The 26,435-nt window shown below is 41.3% G+C and overlaps 1 protein-coding gene across 4 annotated transcripts in view; it reads left to right on the top strand.

Annotated features, from left to right (window-relative positions):
* rabgap1l (RAB GTPase activating protein 1-like) overlaps positions 1 to 26,435 on the top strand; it is a 115,755-nt gene that overhangs the window by 71,004 nt on the left and 18,316 nt on the right. For 3 of the 4 annotated variants that reach the window (XM_070960444.1, XM_070960442.1, XM_070960443.1), the window contains 6 exons: positions 55 to 168; positions 5,852 to 5,926; positions 8,445 to 8,570; positions 11,066 to 11,209; positions 15,232 to 15,273; positions 21,634 to 21,762. In XM_070960444.1, coding sequence (XP_070816545.1) covers positions 55 to 168; positions 5,852 to 5,926; positions 8,445 to 8,570; positions 11,066 to 11,209; positions 15,232 to 15,273; positions 21,634 to 21,762 — 630 coding nt within the window. Of the gene's footprint in view, positions 1 to 54; positions 169 to 5,851; positions 5,927 to 8,444; positions 8,571 to 11,065; positions 11,210 to 15,231; positions 15,274 to 17,792; positions 19,900 to 21,633; positions 21,763 to 26,435 lie in introns of those variants that run through there. The other variant, XM_070960445.1, reaches the window with a different exon arrangement.

The following is a 26,435-nucleotide window of genomic DNA, read 5'->3' as shown; positions in this document are numbered from 1 at the left end:
GAAGCGCTCTAAATTTGGTTTTTGTCTAAAGTGTAGAATCCATGTGTGTTGCAGGACTCGGCTCAGGAAGGTGTCATCACCCGGGACATCCACCGCACCTTCCCCGCACACGACTACTTCAAGGACTCTGACGGAGATGGACAGGATTCACTGTACAAGATCTGCAAGGTGAGATATGACATTGGCTCTCAGTAACATCCAGATATTTTGATTTCCTAAAATCAGCACTGGATTATACTTTCTTCATGGCATCGTGGAACAGAAGGCAAAGCTAGATACACACTCTTTCATGCTGTGTTCGAACATAATCTATTTCTTTATTTACTTATTTATTTACTCTTTGCGGTCTGGCAAGGCTCAATAGGAATTAGTTTGGCATTTCAAGTTGGCTCTACAATATATGATTTACAGTGCCTGCCTTTACTGAGACATCAACAGGAACCCTTCCTACACATGACATACTGTACATACCCACCGCTCAGTGGACAGTCACTGATCTTTTCTTCCAGTTTTCTAAGTGGAAAAATGTGATATCTGTTCTGTAGGTGGCAGATTTTTCTCAAATTCCCCACCAAAAATGGTCTCTGACTCTAAGGTTTTGAGCGAGAAACAGACCATTCAGTTGCAGAATGCTTCTTTTAACTCTCTAAGGTCTGATTGAGATGGAACCTGAGTTTGCAGATGACTGTAAACTAAATTTAAAACATTGTCCAAATTCAACCAGCTTTCTATTACAGAGCAGCATTTAAAGTTCTGTTGCTTTCTATTATTTATAGGCTGTCGGTCACAGTGAAGGCAAGATAGAGACAAGAAGGCCAAGGGCACAGTATCAAAGTAGTCATGTATTAAAATATTTAGCTACGAGTGAGATAGGGTAGTTTTTGCAATAATTTGTTATGATAATCCAGAATTTCAGTTTGACATCATAAAGATGTGATTTGATAAATTTGAAGTCATTTAGCTAACCTTATGTTGATGCATGCTTACCATGCAAAAACCCTCTAAACAACAGATAATATCAAATGCAACCATGGTATATTAACACCACCTATATGAACTTACACATACAGTATTGAGCAGTCTTTCCCGCTGACCTTTTGTGGGTCAGTCACAAGCCTGGTACCATAAAAAGCACGCAGCAGTGCCTCCTTCCCATTAAAATGAATGAGGAAAGTAAGTGCTGTAAGGAGACGGTCCCAGTGGACTCACATCCTGAGGTAATTATCTATGAAGACACACGGTACATTTTATTCAGACAAAAGCCAAGGTCAGCACTACTGCGCTGTATTAAAGCCAGACTTAATCTCTGTCACTGTCCTCCTCGTAGCTTGACTGCAGCTGTGAACTCAACCAAGACGGTTTCTTATGCACGACCATCTTTGCATTGCCTTACAGTATATCCAACAGCTCTGTCACAAACAGAAAAGCTAAATGTGTTATCAAGCATGTCTGTTTTTTTTTTTTAAGTAACAAAACAGTCATAAAGGGATACTCATGTTAACAGTTTACCAAGCATGGGAGTGATCTGCATGTAAATGCTATAGAGTTTGTAAAAAAAATACATTTTCAGAACAGATTCCTTGATATTCTGTAATAACAAGATCGCTCACTAATCATTACAGATCGTTACACAGATAAAGTGTATTCAGTAAATGCAGAATCTCATCAATCTGTTGATTTAACGTGAGTCAGTACAAACAATTTCTTAAACATACAGTATGGAATTTGTCAAATATGTTGATACTTCAAAAAAGAATAAAGATACAATAAAGTGTAACTCAAAAAGAAGCGCGTCATCAAGATTGAGGGGGAGGAGTGAAATTGTAAATACATACCAGAGAATAGCAAGCAGTGTAGAAGGTATAGCAAGAAGTGATTATCTAAGAATGTTTCTGGATAGGAATAAAGAGGGCCTGATCACCAACAGAGATTCTCCATATAGAAAAAAGGTTGTTTTCATCTGCAACCACAAAGTAGATATTTGTAGAATGTTTTGGTCATTAGACCTCTTTTCTATAAAGTCTAATCAACTGAAACAGTAATAGGATGCAGAAAGCTTGTATTCAGTAATTATGCAATAATCATAAATCTGTGAGTGCAAAACACAGTCAGATGAAAGGAGCGTGTCCATTAAACACAAATAAGGATATCACAGAAGGGTTTTCTTTATTCATTCAAATCAAAGGTAGTTTTAGAGTGATGAAGTAGAACTTTTGCTCCTTTTTTTCTGGCACTGCAGAAGTAGAGTACGGCCGGTCAGCGCTCTGGGAGAACCTGTCAGGAAGGGTTAGCATCCGGTCTGGACCCAACTAGGTCAGTGGCGAGCCAGCCTTCATTTGTATGCAAATCCATGTAGATTTGCTGCTGATAAGGTTGGTTGGATCTTGAGGCATGAGTGGGTTACAGGCACAGAGGATCCAGGACAAAGATTATATTCATCTTCATATCCTACTCAGTACTAAGCCGGGAGTCTTTTGTTTTCTAACTTTTACTCTGAGGGAAGGTCACCTGAGCTCTGTGCTCTTTTTTTAGTGATAATTTGCTTTATTCTTTTAACTCAGTCACACTTCCAGCGAACCTGTGCAACCTCGTATCTACTAGTGGTCACTCAGAAGGCTTGCTGGAGCAGTCAGGAGGTTAACTGCCTCACTCAAGGGCACACTGACAGTGTGTTTTCAGGTAGAGGAGATTATTATTCAGCCAGCTGGTGTGGGGATTCAAAAGCTGTGACTGTCAGATAAATGGATAAAGAGTATACCTTCATTGTTTCTGTTGAAACAGAACTGAAAGAAAGTGGAGAAGAAAAGCAAACATGATAACGCCTCATCAACCAGCCTAATGTTGTGTATCCCAGCGATCACGTAGTGTTTCCATGCACACGTTATTCAGGATACTGGGTCATATCCTGGTGGCCACCATCCTGATCAGATCATATACACAATGCCGACAGGGATCGTTAGAATGAAAATTTGAGAAGTTGTTTTTTTTTTTTTACACCGAAGTAACTAACCTTAACCCAGGCTGCAAAGTCTTACCAGTCAAAACAGTATTCTCACGTGTCCCGTTATCTTATTGAGTACTTCGTAAAAACGAAGTTTATGAACGGGATTCCTTTGTGGCTCAAGGGTTAAAGCTTCAACCATGAGCCACCATCCAGCTGAGGACCTTTGCTGCATGTCATGCCCTAATTTCCTGTTATCTCTTTAACGTGGTCCCTCTAATACAGGCATACATTGCCTAAAAATACCTTAAAAGCAATGAAAGAATATGAACTTCTACATTTATTATTATGTGAACCAAATCATAAAAGCAATACATGAGTTTCTAAAATAATATCCATGTTTCAAAAGGATGCCCTGGTTGAATGAACCAAAACAGTCCTATTGCCTTTTGTAGTGATCATTTCTGACAGATTGCTCTGGGATTATAGGTGCAGTGCTGCACATTTGCCCAGCCCAGAGGAACCCACACTTACATTATGGCTTTTACACAATGACAATTAACACATTTGTACTGGCTAAAATGTTTTCTCCAAACTTTTACATATGTAGACAGATTAAAAAAACTGTGCTTATTGGTTTTTAGAAACTAAGCATATAGATTGTAATAATCCACCCCTCTGAGCCTATTATCTGCTCAGGCTAACAAATTTAGATTTCACCCACCAGGACCTCCCCCATCCATCTGTCAGCATGCACTTCTCCCAGCCAAGTTGGGGACATGTGAATGCCACACTCCATCAAGCATGTCAGCTTGTAGATTACACTCCAGACAGCTCCACAAGACTTCTCCATTACCTCCACATCAAACCCCAAATTAGCTGAACAGATCAGCAGTGGAGCTCTGGATGTCCACACTCATTTTTCAAGCATGGAAAGGGGGAGAGAATCTTTTAACCCAATGCATGTTGGTTTGACTGCTGCTGAAGTAAATGTCAAAATATCTTTGAGGAAGATATTGAACCGCTGCCAGCTTAATCATTTCAAATGGCTCTGGATAAGTGCTGAATTAAAGACAATTGTTGAGGATGGATTAAGTCGTGTGTTTTTATTAAAGTTCACACACCGTCACACTCCATCAGGTGTACAGCTACCCCAACATTTGTACATTATAGGATATCTGGGTTCATGCTGAGTTGTGATGTTGCTGACCTGGCAAACATTTTGAGCTGCAGGACTGCTGGTTTTTCCCACCAGCAGGTGAGGTGGGTTATGTTATGCCCTGTTTGGTGCCCCACTTAGCTCTGATGCCTCCAATACAGTATTGAAATTACATGCTGTTCTGTGTTAATATATCTCTTTCTTCCAGCAGCCTGTATGTCATGCAAAGATGCAGGCAGATAAGAGTTGAAGCTTTGTGCTGTGGTCTTCATCATCTCCACATTTAACATTTAATCAAATGGTTTTAGACACTTTTTGCCTCTCTCTGGATCCTTGTTTACACTGTTAAAAGGTCTATCTGTTTGCTCATTAGCATGATTGGTGGGGTGTGTCAACTACCAACCGCTTTGAGACCACATCTCTCCCGAACGGTCATCTGAAGGTTACTCTCTGTAGTCGATCTTCCATACTTTGATGACCTAACCAGCCAGGTTTCTTACATTGGACAGGCCTCCTCTTCTCTTACTGCTGCAGTGTTGAGAAGTTTTGTGTTTTCTTGTTTTTCTTTCCCTGACTGCATAAAATCAGGCAGGCATTACAGGGGCAGTGGATTCAGACCCCCCAGGCCAATCTTGGTTTGAGAATGAGAATGTTGATCCGTCACTGTTGATCACCAAACTCTGCTGTCAAAAGTCATTCTGGATATAAAGACACATTTCAGAAATCGTGCCAGTGTAAGTAAAATTAACCAAAGTTTTCCAGATTTTCCAGTTCATAGTCATAGGTCATTTTCTGTTTGTCAAATAATTTCTTATTGACTGAACAATACTGTTCCTTAGTCACAGTTGCACTTGTCCTCAGAGAGTCTTTCTCAAAGTGTGCATAGAATTTTGGTGCTATGTTTTCAGCTCAGCATTTAGCAAATAGATGCTTCATAGAGAGGGAAAGGAGTGAGAGAAGAGAGATAAAGGTTGACACTGCCAAAGGCACAGACAGAGTGACAGTTCCCTGTCAAATATCCTCTGAAAAAAGAAAAAAAACACTGGTACTGGAGAGAAACTGTCTCTTAGGAAAAGTCCTATACATGTGCTGATGCTCTAGATCAACAAGGCACTAAGCTTTTGAGATTAAATGGCTAAAGATGAGTTGGTCTTGACTCTGAACAGGTAGCTGAATTTCCTGAGCATATAACAAATGTTACCATACCATGTGGTCTCAACAAACACATTTTTGGAGATGACTCTAGATTTACTTACCGTATCTTATACTAGATAGTAAGTAACTATAGCAGCATTATTATCCCTCAATACTGAAGTGCACAACACTAAATCCCCTGTCTGCTCCAGTGGAGTTGGACTAGTGTGACTGTATCACACTGTGGTTGAACTATGCAGCGCCTTAGTGTGAATTTGACACTAACAGTGTAAGATAACGAGTGATAGAATAGTGTCCATAAAATGTACCTTGCTGGGTAAATAATGGGTATAAAAAAGATGATCTGAAATGGTGGTGATAATGTGTATGTAAGACTCCCAGTGTGTCAGGGCAGGAAGAAGAAGTTATGCTTGTGCCTGGCCATCATGCTTTGTGAGTATGTTTTCAGTGTGTTTACCTTGATTCATGTCAGTGTCCTCTGATAACTAGCGGTGTCTCTCTCTCTCTCTCTCTCTCTCTCTCTCTCTCTCTCTCTCTCTCTCTCTCTCTCTCTCTCTCTCTCTCTCTCTCCCCCTCCCCCTCCCTCCCTCTGCCAGGCCTACTCTGTCTATGATGAGGAAATTGGCTATTGCCAGGGCCAGTCATTCCTCGCTGCTGTTCTCCTGCTGCACGTGAGTTGACTCGTCATCCATGCAGCTTGCCCTCTCATGGTTAAGACAGTACATGAATAGATAGATACCATACATACAAACATGCATACAGACAGACCTGGGTTCAGCAAAAACAACACTTCATGTAATTTGATACAACATTGACTGTGCCCTCAAAAAAGTCATTGAGTCAATTCATCTGTGACACAATATGAATAATTGTGCTGTTGTGTTGTCTTCCTTGTGTACATAGACATGCTATACATTCTCAGCAACATCAATAATCCCTAAAAATAAAATAAATTTTCCATCTCAGGATGCCTTAAAAATTAGCTGTATAAAATCACCATAGGGATTTTGTCCTCCTTTCCCTTATGGATGTTGGTGGATCTCTTAGTGTTTTGGCCTTAGCCAGAAGGTCCTTAGTAACCATTTTCCCCAGAATTTTTAAGGAACCCATACCCGTCTCTTTAAAGTGGAACGTAAGACAATAGCTGAATTTATGGTGACCAAAGAGAAGGAGGAGGACGTAAGAAGACACATTTTTTGGAGGAGGAAAACCCCTCTGGATACTGTGAGCGATGTGTAACTTGCAGAGAGTATAGATTTGATGTAGCTAGCTAGCCAAACATTAACATAACTCTGGCTCAAATATTAATGTTGTCTTGTTGTTTGGCTTGTCTCCTTTCTTGCTGTCAAAGTAATATTTTTCAGCTCTGGTTCGTTTCACAGCAAAATTTCTCACATTTATTTTCTCAGTTACTTCTTGCCCAGTTCTGCTTGTGTGAATTTGTTGTGGCTGGATTAAATTTATTTTGGATTGCTTTCGCTTTCCATATTCCTTTCGCTTTTGCACATTCATGTACCTTGGTGCTAATACAGACTGTTTGAGGACAGCAACAGAAAGGTTAGGATTAAGAAAATATGTCAGCCTTCTCTACACCTCACTGCGTCTACAGAAATGAAGTCTGTTAGCTTGTGCTAACTGTAATAAAGCAGAATTACGACAATGTTAGAGACTAAATAGAAGCAGGGAGAGAGACATAAAACATGACTGGCTGAAAGTTGCTGACCGGTGGAATGAAAGCAGTCAATAGCAGAATGATGTGGATAAATGGAGGGAGTGAGAGAGTGTGAAACAAGGTAACACAGAAAGCATTGAGACAGAGCCATAGCAGACAATGAGAAGTGGGAAAGAGGTGGAGCAGACACTTGTTCGCTGTCACACATTTATTTTCAAGGTCACTGACAGACACATAGCTCTTAAAGGACACCCGCTCGATATATCCCACCCATGCTGATTTGTTTTTCTTTTCTTGTTATTCAGTGCGTCTTGTTAGTTCAAAGAGTGTTGCAACTTGTCTGTTTGGGGAATGTGTTAAAAGACAGAGGAGGAGAGGCAGAGGAGTAAGATGTAGGCAGGAGTCCCAAAAGGAGGAGAGGGAGTGGTGGATGTTTGGTTGAGGTCCAAATGACAAGGGCAGCAGAGGTCTAAGAAGAGGGAGAGTAGAGAAAAGAAGAGAGGTCAGGAGGAGGTGGGGTGAGGAGAGATGTTTGGAGGAGATGGAGGAGAGCTATGAGTTTAGTGAAGACACAGGATGAGGTACAGAAGAGGGGAGACAGGAGTAGAAGATAGCAGACAGTGGAGGAAAACTGGAGGAAGTTACAGGAGGAGGCTGTAATGGTGGGGAGGAGGAACGGGAGAGATAAAGGGGACAGCAGCAGTAAAAGAAAGAGAGGTTATACAGGAGTAGGAGGCAGACGGGTTATAGAGGAGGAGGAGGAAGAAGGGAGAGGTTATGGAGGAGATGTCAGGAATATTAATAGGGGTTCAGGTTTACCTGCAGGAGCCCATTCAGCCCCAAACACATACTGTCACTCTGATTAAATATCACCTCACTGTGTGTGTGTGTGTGTGTGTGTGTGTGTGTGTGTGTGTGTGTGTGTGTGTGTGTGTGTGTGTGTGTGTGTGTGTGTGTGTGTGTGTGTGTGTGTGTGTGTGTGTGTGTGTGTGTGAGAGAGGAGAAATAAACCCTCACAGACACAGTTTTAAGCTTTTTCATCCCAGTATCATACACTCACTCACACACACAAAGACAGTGAAGCACTCACTTAAAAACAGATTTCATATTTCAGCTTGTATGTGCGAACACCTTCAAGCACGTCCTTTCATGTCATGCACACCTCCACCTTCTCCGTTTTGTGTTCTTTGTTTTTTTTTTAGAGCTAGTCAAATAATGTCAGAAAATAAAATGTGCCATTTGTTTTCCCATCGTCTTTAAGGAGCAGATGGGTGCGGTATAAAAAAAACCTTGTAAATAAAATTTAGCTCTGGTCTGGAAGCATCACAGTGTCTTAGAGATAAAAAAAAAAAAAAGAATCTGTTTCTTGTCTTGACGACTCTGTGACTGTGACCGCCAAATGTGGTTTGGAGAGCCAAACAAATTGTCCTGGTTTCCTCTGTGGCTACAGACATACAGTTTAGACAACCAGCTGTTAAATTTTTAGCTGTATTTTATGGTTATCCATGTGCTTTCAGATGCCTGAGGAACAGGCCTTCTCTGTGTTGGTGAAAATCATGTATGAGTACGGCCTCAGAGCTCTCTACAAAAACAACTTTGAAGATCTTCACTGCAAGTTCTACCAGCTGGAGAGGCTGATGCAGGTTAGTGATGCAATGTTTTCTCATATTTGAAATGTAATGGAGTATTGCAATGCAAATAAGAAGGATAATAATGCTGAGAGGACGACAGGTGGATGAAATACAGTTGTTTTTCCCTGTTCTATAGTCCTATTTCAATTTTAGAAACATGGGACTCTCCTGGATAATGTAACAATCTCATTGATTCATTTTATGGCCACCAATTTGAATCATTTCAACTTTATTTTTGAGAAACCACGATTTGTTTGTCATTTTGACATGCATACTCGCATGAATACTGCAATATCCATGAGCATCTGTTGCCATGGAGAAGACGCATGAATTTAAAGCATTCAAAATGACAGGGAGTCAAAGGAATTTTCCTTACGGAGCCAGAGGCTCTCAAAATTGCTGCTTCCACTTCCCACTCCCTCTATAAGGTTTCTGATACAAGTCTTATGATTCCAGCTCTTTTTGGCGATCATTTGGCTGAGCTCAGCAATAAGAGCTGTCTCTTTCGGCCCAACAGTTTGCTTCTGGCTTTTATAATTTAGCCAAATTGGTACATGCACTCATATGTCACTTATTAGATATTGTTATACTGAACTTTATCATTTCCAGAATTTTACATTATTTTTTGCATAAAACCTTAAATAATGTCAAAATATCAAGAACTATTACACGCGTATTGAACAGTTTATTTATACTGAACTATGTTTTTGTATGTTGGCGAATGGAGCAACCTACAGAAATCTCACCATGCCTGACTCTAAGTGTGTTTACCAAAGTGAGATGTTTCTGGATCATATATAACAAATACGTTATATTATCATCCTATTGTTCTGTCTAGTTTGGATTTACAAATATAAGAAAAATAACAGAAATCGCTCCCATCATTCACTCATTCACAAACAACACTTCACTATGCAAATCACTCCCAGTGTATTCATTGATTCTGTTTCTTTTCATTGTGCATTAATCACACGCACACATTTACACACCTCTGGCCGTAGTTGAAGAAAATGATAAATCTCATCTCACTTAGCGGCAGAAATTTAAAGGATTTGGCCCAGGAGCACTGCAATTACAGCTCAAAATTAAAAAAAAGGTAAATCAGTCATTTTGTCTACCTCATAAGTTTAAATGCCATGAAATTCTCTTCATACGTCCGCCTGTCCTTGTTGTACAGACTCATCTCAAGAACAATTAATTTACACTAGACGTGATTTTCCAACATTTTGACTGTCTTGTCAATGACTGGCCCTTCGGCTATTGCATTTAGTTAATGAGTGAATGCAGGTTTGGACAGTTACTCATACTGGGTGCCACTAAAAAGAAAAGACTAGCAGACGGTACAAATAGCCTGACAAAATATTTTTGCATTCTCCATAAAAGCAAGAAAAGTTTGGTCATGCTCAAATATGTAGAGTATGTTACCAGTGATTGCATCATCTGTGGGGGACAACACATTTGTTGTTACCTTGTTGACTCGTTTCTGGCCACAAAATATAATAGAATATAATTAGAAATAACTCCAAGTGTGTGAGACTTGCCATCCCTGGAGGCTAAACAGCATTCTTCCTGTCTGTTCAGGCTGATGATCCTGGTGCTTTTAAAGTCCCATCCCACTCAGGTATTACAGCCTAAATCCACTTGCTGAGTAGAGTTTAATTTGGCCCTGAAATCCATCCTGGCCCTGCAGGCAGTCGTCTCTCAGCATCAAGATCAACTCAGTTAGGATCGACTAAATGCGCTCAATGTAATGATGTTAGCATTGACTGCTAATTATTAGCGCACAGGTGGGAGCTCACTATCTGATCCAGTCAGGTGTCATGTGGCATGGTGTCGGCTGCCAAACTGGATAGCTGTCTGGCTAATTAAATCCTTTATTCACTGTTCATAAATGAACACTAAGACACACATGCACATTTTTCAACTTGAAACTTAAAGCTGCCCCGCACATGTGCTCAATCTTATTGTACCAAAACAGTAGTGTATAAAGACAGATAAACCAGAGCAAGAGTGATCAAAGAGAATAATAAGTGGGGAAGCAGAACAAATGTAGGAACCCTCTTCAGATGATGAAGTACAGAGAATAATATAACACAGGCAGTTCTGAATTCTGGCGCTCATACACTTTGTATTTGCTCTACAAACATAGAATCACTCACCTCATTACAGATTTGTGAATGTAGTTTAAAAGCTTTGTGTAATCTAATAAATGTTCCTTTTTATGCATTTAGTTTAACAGTGTGTAATGTATGAATAATGTCTCTGTTTCTGTCTCTGGCAGCTGGGACGTGTTACTGAATTGTGTCAAGGGTGTTTTTTAAGTTGTCTTTGTTCTTTGGTCTCTCTTGAAAGAGATTATCATCTCAGTGAGATGGCATGATTCAATAAAGTATGAGTGAAAATGAAATAATGTAAAATTGAAATGACAAGCGAGGTCATATCTTTATGTTCTTGTAAGTGCTGTTTTATCTCATAAGTTTCCCCTGCTCTTCCATCTGCTCCTACAGGAACAGCTTCCAGACCTGTGGTCCCACTTCCAGGAGCTGAACCTGGAGGCACACATGTACGCCTCCCAGTGGTTCCTCACCCTCTTTACGGCCAAGTTCCCCCTGTGCATGGTTTTCCACATCACTGACCTGCTTCTCTGTGAGGTACAACCACAGTATTTTGTACAGGGAGTACAGAAAGTGATTTGCTCTGCATTGTCCAGTGTCCAATGAGGGGAGGGTCATTCTCCAAGAAAGATGAGAGAAGTAGTAAGGAGGTAGACAAGAAGGTCACGGAGGGAAGAAAAGTAGTGGCAGAGGTCACTGGGAAGTAAGGAGGGCAGCAATTAAGGAAGGAGGAAGGAGACATGAAAGGAAAAGGGGAAAGAGGAAGATTGATCGAGGAGTTGGTTCAAGTGTGCTGTGCTTCACTGACCAGCTGTCAGTGGCCACAAGTAGAGGGCAAAGCTATACCAGCACCCGCACTGATCAATCTGCATTCTGCTCTGTGGTTTGATCTAATAGCTTCCCGATGTAATCAACAGGGATGCACTGATCAGGCTTTTAAGGGTTGATACGATCACTGATTTAATGTCATAAGGACCACTTGACCTGATACCAATCACTGCTTGCTTCTTGTTCTCAAACATGTGTACAGAAAGCTCCTTTGAGGGAACCTTCTCCCAAAGCCACTACTTTACCTCATTTCCATTACTCGTGCTATTGTTGGTTAGACTCACTATTTCAGACAATTTCAGTTTTCCTTAAGACTATGACTATGTTTAAAATGAGTCATTTTGTCTGTTAACAGATTCTGTGATACTCCACAACCATCACAGTAACTTCAGAATTCTGGACATACGTTTCACCTGAGATCACAGATCACAGAGGATGAGTGATGAAACATTAAAAGCGTTAAAAAAATCTCTGAGACATCTCTGAACATAGCCATAGAAAAGCCTGTTTTCTTTCATAGTTTGTTATTAGAAAGCCATGCGACTTGATGTAGCGTCTTCATTCATACATTCTGACATGCTGGCATTCACTGTGAAGATACAGAACTTTATAACATAAAAAAGAAAAGCTACAATGCTCAGAAGAGCTGAATTTCTTTTGTGAATCATAGCATGCTAATGCAGGCTCATGTTGCTCATCACACAATAGTTAATAATGTGAGTAATAAACTACAATCATGTAGCACCTTTTTTAGAGTGCTGCATAGTAATTTACAATAAAAACAACATGGTCTATAAATTTAATAAAAAACGCCTTAAGACTGACAATCCACACCTGAGTTTTTGTTTACTGCTTTCATGCGATATGTGGCCGTATGATTTGGGGACTCAGGTGAAGAGAGAAACAGAGCTTTCGGCTGAACACCACCTGCTGGTGAGTCGGATCAGGTGGCAGCTGAAGCTGCCAGACAGACCTGATGAAGCCAAATGTGTAGTGAGGGTGTACTGGGACTGTCTGACTCAGGCTCTTGTCTAGAGGTGGAACATGCAGCTGGCAAAATAAATAATGTGTTTGGAGAATATAAATCCAAAGTAAAAGGCGACCAAGAACAGAGCTTTGAGGAACACCACAACCAACGTGAGCAGATGAAGAGGAGGCATGTCAGCTTGACCTCTATTGGAGAGATCTCAACAGTTCAAGAGAAATAAGTCAGACCCATTCTTCCAGGTTACTCAGCAGATATTCTACAAATGACTGCTTGTCTCTCCCGCTAATGCAGTAATATGTATTTATGAAGTTATTTTTCTGTGCACCCAAGAAAGAGAGAAAGGATTAATAGTGTCTTGCCTTGCTCTTAAAAGTTTTATTTCATAAAACATCCAAAATCAAAGTCTTACAGTATGTGTTTCCTCTCCCCTCCATCCCGCTTCTCCTCTTCCCTCCCTGCCTCCCTCTGTCCTCCTATTGGCCTCGGGCAGAACAATTAAAAGTTTCCCAGGTCTTTCTCACCCAATGAGCCGCATGATGAGAGTCTGCTCGTTAAGCCAGAATCCTCATCTCCTGCCTCCCTGTCTGCCTGCCCTCCTCTTTTTGGCGTTCTCCATCATCTTCTCCTACTTGCTTATTGCTTACTTTCTCTATCATCTTTTCCCTGTCATTTCTCTCTTTCCTTGCCAATTCTTTAATTTTTTTTTTTTTGCTGTATGTTTTCTTTCTCCCACTGTCTCTCATTCTGTGTTCTTTGGCTCGATCTCATATCTAGTTATGCACCAGTCTCTCTATCATTTTCTTTGGTTTTTCTCTTGTCTTTTTCTTTTTCTCTCTCTTTATACAGCTGTCTGTCATTGCTTGCTGTCTTCACCAGGTGTACATGTTTGCTCTCTATTCATATTTTTCATGCTTTTCTTGTCGTTTACTGTTCTTTCTTTTATCCCGTCTGTCCTCGTTCCCTTTGTGTGAGCTTTTTTCTCATCCCTTTTATTTATCGCTCTCTCAGTCAGCTGTTGTTTGTCCTTGATGAAGTCTCCTTAGCAGTTTACTTTGATAATCCCTTTACTCTTTTCCTCTCTGCTACACTCACACAACTGTTTTTTATTTGTTTGTTTTTTCTCATTCAGCATCTAGAAACCTTAATTCTCTTCTTCTAATAGAAGAGACTAAAGTTGTACTGGTTAGTGGGGAGTCCCAGGCTCACACCTTCATGGTGTGTGAGGGGTCTCTTTCGACGGTTATTACCACTTTGGTCACTAATAGCCATTCAGTGCTTTTCACTGATATTTAAACAAAGAATTTCACATTGGCTGTGGTAACGAAAAAAAAATTATTCTGAATTATCTTAAGAGAAACAGTACAGCACCTTATCACATCAGTAATCCAAAATAAGCAACTACAGTACAGGAGCCCATCAGTTTCTAAACACTTCTGTCTTTACATGAAGTTTTGCTGTCATTCTTTCCATTGAGTACACTTCCAGCATCATGTGCTCCTGAGCCTTCACTCCTCCGTTGGACTGTTGCCTCGTCACCATATCTCCCCTCTCTGTATGTTTATCTCTCTTTCCCCTGCACGAGTCTGCCTCGCTCGGCTACACACACTCTGAGATTATCTTCCTTTCTCTCTTACACACCTTTGATCCTGCCTCAGCACTGTAGCACCATCTTGAGGCCTGCAAAGATAGGTATGTGAAGGCAGAGCCCACCCCCCCTTTTCTCGTTCTCCAGTTATTTTTGGAGCTGTCCAGATATTTTTAGCTCTGTGTTGCCATGTGAACTGGTTGTCACGGAGACCAAGGAGACGGGTGTTCCCGTGCAGAGCTGACATCAGCTTTCCATTTTCTGTCTTTCTGTGTCAAAATCAGAGGCGTTGTACAAACAAAAGAGGAGGGAGAAGCGTATTGTCAAAGCGTCAATGTACGTGTCAGTGAATAGAAACAGAACAATAGTCTGATCCATACAGTGATCAGTGAATTATTTGGTAACATGGAACGAATAGAACAAAGTAAACTTTTAGCTTACTTTCTGTTTTTTAATTTGAGGTTTGTGTTTTTTCTGTGGACTTTACTCTCTGTCTTCGTTTTAGTCTTTTCTTGCTCTGTACTTGCTATTTTGGATCGATGTTCTGCTTCATGTTTTCCTTAAAATGAAGATGCCTTTAATGAGATTATTGATAAGCTTATGCTGTCTTTGTTTCTTGAAGTTGTTAAAAGTTGCAGAAGACATTATTTGTAGATGAAAATCCATTCTTTTCATATTAAAGCAGGAAATACGGAGATGCATCTGCAGCAGAATATCCCATCACTATAAACAGACACTGTAGATTCTCAGGATGGATGCCAATGGGAAAATGTTTTTTCAGAAGCGTTGAATCCAAATCTAAGAAAGAAATTAAAACTCTCCTAAACAGGAATGAGGATGAGGAAAGTTGGGCTCACCAACATGTGATATTTTACCTCACCTCGCCTCTTTGTGGCAGTGACCCTTGTAGGATTTCAGACATCTCAGTAACAGTGTTGAGATGGTTGGCTGTATCATCCATCAGGAAGCTGCCCACATATAAAGCTGCAAAGTACAACTATGAATTGCTGAAAAATCACTTTCAGTCTCTGAAATACATTGAATACATTGATATACACTGACGATCTGTAACTTTTAAAAGCCTGTTAATACGTGTGAACATTATACTTTTGCCACTTGTTTCTGTGCTCACTATTCATCTACTTCTCTGTCTTCCAGGGTCTGAACATCATCTTCAACGTAGCCCTGGCCCTGCTCAAGGTTAGCACTCACCTCATTCATCTGTAACGATCTGTTTTAATTCTGTCAAATAAGTTCTTATATCAAAAATACCATTTCTATAAACCAAGACAGTTTGTTTAGTAGATCCACTTTGCCTCAACAAAAGAGGAAAAAAAATATTGTTTGTATTGTACACCAAAGATAAACCTATCTGGAGTTCAGAAAAACATTAACTTCACATCACAGTCATGTGCTTCTGAGCAGCTTATTAGAGCTGCTATTAGTGAGAATCTTACAAAGTGTGTTGAGCGTGATTGTGCAGAAAAGGCATTGTGTGTGAAGGGGAGGGTTAAGTCATAGGTCTGATGTGATACTAAGAGCTTAGAGTTTGTGTGTTGGCAAATCTTGCCCCCTAGTGCTCAAATCAGAAACTGCATCTGGAAGTAGCAGGCTAATTTGTCCCTAAAGACAAATTGTTGTCTAAAGAAGACTCATCATGTTAAACATCAAGTTGAATGTTATGCACTTTGCGTCACAACTGCTGCCAGTCTGTATCACAGTGACCAGATTCTGAACAGAGTAACACGTGTCTCTGTGTGCTGATGTCGTAGGGGATTTATTTCATACAATAAGATCCCTTTAGATACCTTTCAATTTATAACATTGCTATTATGTTGAATGTGTTTTTTCTCTAATTTTTAGTCATCAAAATACAGTTATGGGTGCATACAGGGTCCACACAGTTTCTGTCAGAGGTTGATAAAATTGTATCATTTAGAATGAGGAAAAAAATGAAAAATAGGATGTAGCTTAATAAAAACATGCAGATTCATGTACTAAACAATTAATAGACATAGAACAAAACCAAGATATAAACAACAAATATTACTATTTTATTTAAACTCAATAATGATTTTAGTCACATTATTCAAAAAGCAAGTAAGTGTTGGGATTAAAAAAGAAATAAACATATTAAAACGAATAAATGCTAAAAAATGCAACTGATGTCTGTATTTTAAAGGTAGAGTCAGAAAATATCTGCCTAAGTTCTTTAAAGTATTTTCAAATCAAACTGCATGTTGTTGCCATCAGAGCAGAGCAGAGTAGAATTACTAGTTGTTGTGTTATCAGATCTCTTTGTGGTGGGATGGATCAATGAGTTTTGGCAATGGCCATGTCATATTGCATTTCACTGTCTGGTTGGTCAATGTGGGCATTAATTGCATTGGACAGACTCGAAGTCATGCTGAACCTTCAAGAACACTCAGTGATGAAGAACAGGATTGTTTGTCTCGTCATATGGTCCATGTCCTGGTACTGGAACAAGACAAATCATTAAGCAGCATGTTTCGTTATGTATTTTATTTCATTAATTTGCAGGTATAGGTGAGTGTCTTTGTACGTCTGCACATTTTAAGGGGTGCAAACAAAATTGTCTGGCTGACACCAGGTTTACAGATCAAGGTTTTCACAGAAAGAATTTAGACATATCGACATTGTTCTCTAATTTGTGTAAATCAGGTAATTTCACATTGATTGAAGTGTAATTCTCAGCTCCCATTAATACAGTACACAAGTAGAGAAGGTTTTTTTCTTAACTATAATAGAAATTGTGCTATAAAGTGAATTATGGTAGTGCTCATTTTTCACCCCCACCTTTTTCTGCTATCCCTTGAAAACATCAGGCCTGCTCATAACCCTCAACTAAACCAGATGACCTTGTTTTACTTTTATTAGTCATTCAAAGGAACATTATCAGTCTCTATCAGCCAATGTGTTTTTGTGGTCCCTGAGTGTCTCCTAAGCCTCAGCATGTCAAGTCAATGAATTTATTATGAAAACTTGTTTTTCGTATTTGTCAGGCCCTCAACTGTTTTGCACAGTGCTCATTTACAGATGTTGTTGGAAAAATAGGAGGCTAGATCATCAGGAAAGCAGAAGAATATCCAAATTAAATTATTATGAGGGATTCCCCAATCAGGTTTGTTTTGCCCCCAAACCCAGTCCCTTAATAATGAATACCTGTCAACAATGTGTTCTGATACAATATTTATTTATCCTACATAAAACAGCTGCACAGCATATATGAGCAGACCAAAATAGCCTAAAACAAGACCTACATGAGAGCTAGTGAAGCTAATCCAAATATGCAGTTTGGCTCAGGATGTTAATGATGCTGATAAATATGATGTGTTGATGTAGTGTTGATATCAGTGTTTTTGGCTTTTCACAATAATGCAGCTACACTCAAGCTTTCCTCTCTAAATGAATCATACATGGTTGGTTTTAAAAAGCCCTCCCGCTCTATATCTTGGCAGTAATGTATTCTGTGTGTCAGAGAGAGAAAGATGTGGTGCATGTGATGGTCGGGAACAGAGAACAAATAAGGATGTGAGGAGGGTGGAAGGGGCTTCCACTGTCTGCCTCTCATTGGCCAGGCATGACGGCATTCTCCCCCGAGGCTCCCTCCTCCCTCCTCCATCCATCCTGCTCTCCTCGCTGTTCTCACCACCCCTCCCTCCATCTGTGTTCACCTCCCTCCCTCTCCTGCTAAGCAGCCGCCATCCACATCACAACAGGAGCATAAGCTAGAGCGTTAGCAATCTGGACCTGGAGGAGGAAAGCTCAGTGTTTTTGTTTTTTCCAGTTTTTTTCCTCTTCATCTTTACCTCCCATGGAAGCCTGCTTGGAGCTTCTTCTCTCCCTCTGTTCCTCGTTCTCTCTCTTCTTTACCTCCTACTCCTCTACCTCCGCCTTCTCCCCTTCTGTGTTGGTTGACTGTGTATTTCTCCAACATGCTACCTCTGTCCACCACCCAGACCTCTGCAATGGAGCCGCCCCTGCTAGCCGCTAGCTGTTAGCATCACAAACAGAGCAAAAGAGGGGGAGAGAAAGCGAGGAAGACAGAGAGAGTGCAAAAGAAAGAGGCGGTGGACGGGAAACAGTGTGTGGCTTCTTTGCTTTGCCTCACCCCAGTTGCTGGCCAGGACTATCACTTCTGATAGCACAACAACAAACACACTCAGGCAGACTCATCCATTTAGCCTTGTTGTGGAGAGGCAGAAGTGACTTTCCATCGGAAGGAGCTGGCTTCCCATCTAAAGGATCCACTGACCACTACAGACCGGATGCCTGGCTGCTGCTGCTAATGGAAGTCTGCCGGAGGGACAGACACTGGAGTCCATGCTGAAACTATTGAGTGGACTGGACTCTGCTCTGTCTGGTTTGGATCAGACTTCAGCTCAGAGGGTTATGTCAGTGAAGAGGAAGAGCAAAGATACATAGAAGCTATTGTGATTCACTTTTTTTCTGTCTTACTACCTCTCTCCAAACTCGTCTTGTCTTTCATGCATCGCTGTCTTAAATCTGACTGGACGAGTTTAGCATCCAGTCAGCCATAAACCGACGCAAATGCATCATCATCGTCTCCTGAAGGCATAAAAGTGGCATACTCCCATTCTAACAGACCACAGCTCGACTGCTTCTGCCATGTCGTCAGGACCGCCTGCTCGGGCTTAGACTGGAGCTCTTCAGATGAAAGGATTCATACTGTTATTTCAGGCAATTTTGCATTTCAAAGAAAGCTAAAATCCTGTGCGCTTCATACAGGTGCTGGCTCTCATTTGAAAAAAGGGTACAAAACATATCGACTGCTTTGTGTTGTCACACACGCACCAAGCCTCGAGCGCTAAGGCCACTCAGTTGTGCCAATTGAAGTGGATTTTCTTTCTCTCCGTCTCTGAAGTCTAACAATGAAGGAAAAATAAAAAAAGGTGGAGTACTTATCCATCGCTGCTGTTTGCCGGAGCTGTGGCCCACGTGTGGAGCAGCTTTGTTGCTCGGCAACAGCGTACTGGATTGGAATTGGCTGGGGGAGTTTGGCTCAGGAAGATGAGAGTGGGTAGTGTGACTGGATTTCAAAGTCAGTCTGGCAGGTAGCTGGAAGACTCAGCATTATGCCGAAAGCAGCACCAACACATCATTTTCTGACTGTTATTTTGTCGCACCTTCTGTTCATTACTGGGCTCTGACAGTGGTACAAGCTGAGTGGCCTCCACCGACGTCTTGTCCACTTGTCCATATTCTGTGGTGCCTAGATGAACTGGATCAGTCTCAATGTTGGCTGTAGGTCGTCTCTGTTGAGTGGCTGCGTCTTTCTTTGAGCATCTCTGCCCTGCTCCATTGTGACACTGCCCGATGAGGTGTTGTCAGCTTCTCTTCCCAGAAGGTCAGTCACCTCCTTCTCCAGGACACGGCCAATTTGGCTCGACAGTGACCTCAAGGTGAATCTTGGCTCCCCTAAGTTGAAAACGCTTACCAACCTGCTCCTCGTCCACCCGTCCTCTAACTCCAAGAAACCCACTGGGACGTTTGGACGACACACTGGAGTCATCTGCCACCCTGGCCCCTGAGCGGGACCGCCCCTCTCCCTCACCCTGCCCCACCCCGCCACCATCTCCACCATCCTCCCCTCCGCCCCCTCCTCCCCCTTTACCTGCCTTGACCCCGCATCTGCCCCTTCCAGCAGTGCGCAGGGCGGTGGAGGACGGAGAGGGAACGGCAGAGAAGACAGCCCACAGCAGTCAAGCCTCAGCGGACTCATTCTGCAGGGTGATGGGTCTCCTTGGGATGGGACACCGGCTCTTCGTCCCCAAGCTGCTGGCGGTGAGAGAGGGGGGACAGGGAGACAGACGCTGGATGAAAGAAACTTTAGAGTTATAAAGGCATGATTATTAGCAGTGTTGATAATGCAAAGAAGTAGTGATGAGAACAGATGATGAAAACAAGCACGCATGTCTCAAAAAAGCTTCCGCCTCTCCACTTCGGACACTGGCAATAAGCAATATTCTTTGCATTTCGTGGTTAAAGACCAGCCTCTAACGCTCGACATCATTAAGGCTTGCACATTTTGCTGTGGACTTTTCTGTTACATTAGATGGATGTGCCAGCTAATTGCCAAGTATTATATACAAGAGATGCTCAGCATGTTAGCATGCTGTAATCCCTGAATCTTACATGAAGAGATTTATGTGAAAAACTCATACAAGAAGCTCTTGTAATGCAAATGTCAACTGAAAAGGGATCTTTGTCCCCACTGTCTCCTATTTAACCTGCCCGAGAGTTTATACTTTCTAGTAAGTCATGTGCATGTGCATCCTGTATGTCTCTGTATGACAGTGCCTCTTTACACCACAAGATGGTGTTATTGGTGTGTGTGTGTGTGTGTGTGTGTGTGTGTGTGTGTGTGTGTGTGTGTGTGTGTGTGTGTGTGTGTGTGTGTGTGTGTGTGTGTGTGTGTGTGTGTGTGTGTGTGTGTGTTTTGTCTTGTTTTTTTCATTTATTGTCTGAACTCCACAGTTTTTTTTTTTGTTTTTCCAAAGTCACCATGCTCTACATCTTGCCCATTACAACTTGAGTGACTGAGTAGCTCCACTGCACCAGTTAGGGCTTTTGTGTGTGTGTGTGTGGTGTGTGACACTTGTTTTCAAAGGAGAGGAGTGCTTTGAAATGACTTTCCAATCATGCCCTCTCCTCTAACCTGTATGCTCCCACAGTCTTACAGTAACATATTTAGCGACAGTTCTTGGTGGACTATCATTTTTTGTTTTACGTTTTTGGAATCTCTGTGATTTACTTTGAGGTTAAAATTAGAATAATCTTAAGATGCTTCAAACAACAAATGATACATGAAACGCTTTAAGGTTCATTTAAGACAGGCACGTGAAAAGGAACTGAAAGCTAAATGGCAGAAGGGAGAGTGCTTCCAAGATGAGAGGAAGTAAAAGTGAGGATGGGATATGAATGCATACAGTTTGAGATGTGAGGTGATCTCTTAGCTTTCAACTTCCATTTGTGGATAATGGAAAGTGACTCTGCTGTTCTCACGAGAGGCTGGATGATAAGATTATTCAAGAACAGCAGTGCAGTTGTTCAGTCCAGTCTGCTGCTGACCTCATACTCTCTGACACCCTGCTCTAGACTCAAAATGATGAAAAGGGAAAAACTTGAAGAGTGAGAAACATGATGTGTAGCATAAATGTGACACTCAGTATGAGCATCGCAGGGTTATTATCATAAACTGAAACTAAATTGAAAGTAAGCAGTGGAAAAAGCTGTCGGAAAATGAAACAAAATTACTGTAAAAGTAAATATATAAAAACTAGAGCTTTCTGAAAATCTGAAACTAAAAGTAACAAACTTACTCTGAAAACTAAAGTGCACTAAAAAGAAATCCAAAAGTCAAACCTTACATAAAATAAAAACCTATTCAAAACCGCTTGAACCTGAGACTGGCAGTTATTCTGTGCTCTGTATGTCTGACTCTTAATGACTGTCTCTTGTCTATCTGTCTCCACCACCACCTCTCCTCTCCTCCCACCTCCTCCTGTCTCACTCCAGACGTCTAAAGAGGACCTCTTGCAGGCGGACTTTGAAGGGGCTCTCAAGTTCTTCAGAGTGCAGCTCCCTAAACGCTACCGAGCTGCAGAGAACGCCCGCAGGCTTATGGAGCAGGCCTGCAACATCAAGGTGAGGACTTCTGCGTACAGACACGTGCATTTGCTATATATGCCCTTCATTAATTACTCCGTGCATCTTAATTCAGAGTTTAACTGTAAAACCCAGACCATTTGCACTGTTAAAAACTGTTGCACTAGTGAGTAAAAATGCACACACATCATCATTCCTTGAGTGACTATGAGATTATTGTATGAATCCCAGCAACACAATAAGAAATTCCTGTCTTGGCATCTCCCACTGAGACACAAATACCTTTAACCAGAGGGATCAGAGGTCCTCGAGCATGTCAAGTACACTTTTAGCTGTTGCTCAGTTTGAATGTGTGACCTTCTGGTTGCAGTATGGGGTACGCTCTACCACAGATTTGTCCACAGTTCACTGGATCTTAGGTGTAATGGTTTATTGCACTGACTGCTGAGCTGTGTATTGGCCTTTATGGTTTTTACCTCTTTTCTGTCTGAGGATTTGGTGCCCAGAGTTTAGGTTACTTCTGTTTTATTTGCACAGCCCCTTACAGAGAAGCAGTCATCATTTTCTCTTAGTCAAGTGTTTACTTTTCTTTAGCTTAAGTAGTTTCTTTGTCTCCAGAGGAATGGAGTTGTGAATCACTGCATCCCTGCAAATGCAGGGGGAGACATTAGGTAAAATAGCAGGCAAACATAAAATGGGAAGGATATTTACATTTTATAGTGAGCAGTTAGCTATAGTGAGTAGTTTAGTTGTCTGTACCCTTTTCAGTGTGCTATATAACACACACACACACACACACACACACACACACATATATATATATATATCTGTCTGTTTCTTTCCTTTGTTTTTCATAGACTTTCTTATATGTACAGTAGTCGTTTATTGGTCTTGACTGTAATCTGACAATCACTGATAAAAGATGGCTGCCATGGATGGTAGTCATAGTTTTCTTCAAAGCTTACCAGTGCATGTACCACATGAACTGGTAAGCACACACACACACACACACACACACACACACACACACACACACACACACACACACACACACACACACACGCACACATGCGCGTTATCATCCTCCTATTGACCTTAATGAGGCTGCTGGCATTTAGGGAATTTGCTGAGGTCACCAGAGACCAAAAGCAGTACACAGTGTATATGATATTGTTTGTGTGTCCATGCGTGTGTGTGTGTGTCTGTGTCAGCAGAGTGTGTTGTGATAGAGGAAGGAAAGAGTTGACAGAGACAGATGGAAGAGATAATCACACTCTCTCCACCCTTCTCTCTTTCTCTCCCCTGCTCAGTCTCTGTCCATGTCTCTCTATAAAGACATACAGTTAATATTTCACATTTTAGGCACATTTTCCGACTTTCTTATCAAGAAAAACCTTCAGAGAGTGAGCAGGTGGTGATGCCATGCTGTGCTCAAGGGCATGTTGTCAGGGCACATGGCTGTTATTGCTTACGATCCCCCCATGCTTAGTGTGTATGTCTGTGTTTTACTACATACAGGATATGCTGCACTGTGACTCAGTGTTATCTCTCGTGGTTTGGTAGCATTTTGGCACTCTTGCACAATCTGCAGCACATACAATCTGTCATGTCAGGCCTTTTGCTGTACAAAAGGACACACACACCAACATATAATGTACATGCTCACTAACTGAAATTCACGCACTAACCAAGCATAAACACACAAATTCATTAGCACCAGAACAGCTTGTTTCCAGAGCTCTACTGGAGGGATGATTGATTGTAGTGGAGCCATTCTCCCATAGGTGTTCAACTGGAGTGTAATGTGGTGACTGAAGTCCATAGCTTAGGATTCACCATCATCATCATCATTTCCATAGTCATCAAACTATTCAGTGAGCCCTCCTGCCCTCTCAGCATCTCCATTTATTATGTTTCACCACTCATTTATTCAGGTTTTTCCTTTTATCTGTCACCTGCCTGTATGGGCAAACACATTTACAGGATTATGGACACACACACACACACAGACACCAGAAGTAACTGACTAAATGAAGTGTCATCAAAACACACATGCTGAATGAAGGGATGCTGTGCTCAAGCGGGTGAAGTGAGCTAAAACTGTCTGTCTGATTGGTTGATTTAGCCTCAGGACAGACACGAACACTTTGTGTCTCTCTCTGCTCATCTCTTGATCATCCCTTACTGATTTTCACTCCCCTGCTGTTCCTCAGCTTCGTCTTGTGTTGGTGGATTTATTTTTTGCACTGTTTTTTTTCTGTTCTTATACTAGCTTTACACAAGTTTTTCTCTTTGCCTGGTCACTCATGAATACACATAAATGAATGCAGAGTGCTGAACTCTGATTTGGTCTTAAATATGTATCACTTCCTGCTCAGTTCATAAAAATATCTCTGTAAAATATCATCTGCTGACCCTTGAAAAATACAAATATTGAACACATCCTAATAGCTAAGGTTTACACATTAAAACTGTGTGTGTGCGCACGCGTGTGTGTGTGTGTGCGTGCGTGTGTTGTTTCTGCGTCTGAGGTCTTTCACTTCTCAAAGACATCTTCTTTCTGCTGTCATGTTTTTAAACCAGTCAGTCTTTTAACTTTTAAAATAGAATATTCCCTGTGGATAAAAGTATATGGAGCAAGTCAGTCAGAGTGAAAGAGATAAAAAAGAACATGAGAGTGATGAGAAGGACTAAAAGAAGAGTCTTCTTTTCCTTCCGCTCTTCACTTTTGCCCAGTTTTGCCTCTGACCGTCCAGACACCCCAGACTACACCAACAGATCACAGGATGTCACATCAGCTTGACACATTGCATAACGATGCATCAATTCCCATATCCAGACACTACACCGCTATATATCACACCACACCATAGCACTCCTCTCCTTTGAAAACACCTGTTTCTGGACTGACTTTCCAGACCGTGATGTCTTGAGCTATCACAAGTGAAGTGAAGCACATCTATGGACAGACTCGCACTTTATGAATGTGTTGGGGACTGACTGGCAAAGCTGATAGCGCAACTACATCTATTGGAGATCTACTGTCCAGTCAGCTGAGAGCAGGTAGAAGGAAAGAGAGGAACCAGTGTGGAAAGGGACTATAACAAATAACGCTATTATCATTTGTACATGACGTTAAACGGTGTCTTTTAGTTTAAGGGAGCCAGTAGATGCAGTATTTTCCTTGGAAGAGTGTTGGAAGATCTGCTGTGTTCAACCACCATCAGAGAAAACGGGAGAACCAGCCTATCCAAGCCACTTTGCGCTCTGTTCACCCCCCCCCCCCCCCCCCCCTTTTACATATTTTCCTCTGTCGACGTCTAAATCGGATCAGCTGAACTCTGTAAGCAGCTTAAAACATCGAAAGAATTCACTGGCACCTTGGCTTGATGAACACAACGGGCAGTGGGGTGGCTTAGCCTTTCTGGGGATTATGGGAAGAATTTGAATTTCTCAGCCTTCTTAAACATCCGCCGGACCGCAGCTGGAGTGATGACTTTCCCGGAGAGAAATGTCGTATATTCATTTGCTGCTCAGGGTTTGACTGATTAATCCGGTTTTTACCAAATCCTTCCAACAGAAAAGCTTAACTTTAAGAGACTAAGGAGAAAGAGGAGAGAAGGATGCGTGTCGAGAGACTGACGGGCAGAATAATTTACAAAGAAGGAAAGATATGGAGTCCCAGAAAAAGACCTACATGGATGGATGAAGACTCAGAGGCCGCAAAGACACCTTCAAAAAGACTTACAGCCAGATTGAGAGAGGACTTTACAGTATAATGTAAGATATTCGTATTAGAGGGAGTGAGAGAGAAATACATAACAAAAACGTCCAGAGGGACATGTAAAGAGAGGCAACAGGAGGCGACAGTAACTGATTTTATCTCTGAACGTACAACTCGGCCATCTTTCATTATCCCATTATAACACAAGATGAATCAAATAGCAGACTTTAACCATGGCTAGATCTTACTAATAGACTCCAGATAGACATCTAAATTCATCTGTCCCACAAGGCTACTTTTTGACTATCTGAAGTGGGATTAATTTGCACTGAATTCTGGGTAAACATGGCTGACCAAGAAATTGCATTAAACTGCTCAGCTCCACTTCACTCCAGCAGGAAATGTTTGCCTGCGGGAAGAATTCAAAGACGTCACACTTAAAGAATTCAGTAACAGATTCAACAATGAACAAAATAAATAATAAGTGTCCAGAATCAAGCTGCAGGTCACAGGGACAGATGTACAGAGGACAGTACCCACTTCCTTATCTTTCAAACAATCAAAAGCATTTCCAGTCATCAATTATTTATTATTTTTAAATATATTTATGAAGTCTTGTTTTATTTATATGTTACTTATATTATTTATGTGTTTAACATGCATAATTCATTGGAGGGCACAAGATGCACCTGTGCATTTGCTCATTAGTGGTGAAAGATTTTTCATGGAAAAACTGGTACTCAGAAGTTGTGTGAGCAAATTTGTGTGAGTAAATTTATCCCTTTAAGTGTCCCTAAATGCTTGTGCAGATTAGGGATGGGCATTGCTAGCAAACATAGTATTAGATATTCACTAGGAGCCATTCGTTGTGTGTAGTTTTTCAGTAGTAGTTGCACATAGCTTTACCTTATCATAGCTGGGAGCACACTGGCTTTTTTACACTAATTTCTCGTAGAGAGAGCAGAGCAGTCCGATGAAGGACAGTAGC

This window comes from Chaetodon trifascialis, chromosome 4 (genome assembly GCF_039877785.1).
Source record: "Chaetodon trifascialis isolate fChaTrf1 chromosome 4, fChaTrf1.hap1, whole genome shotgun sequence".
Taxonomy (NCBI): Eukaryota; Metazoa; Chordata; class Actinopteri; order Chaetodontiformes; family Chaetodontidae; genus Chaetodon; species Chaetodon trifascialis.
This window is presented reverse-complemented; position numbering and strand designations above follow the sequence as displayed.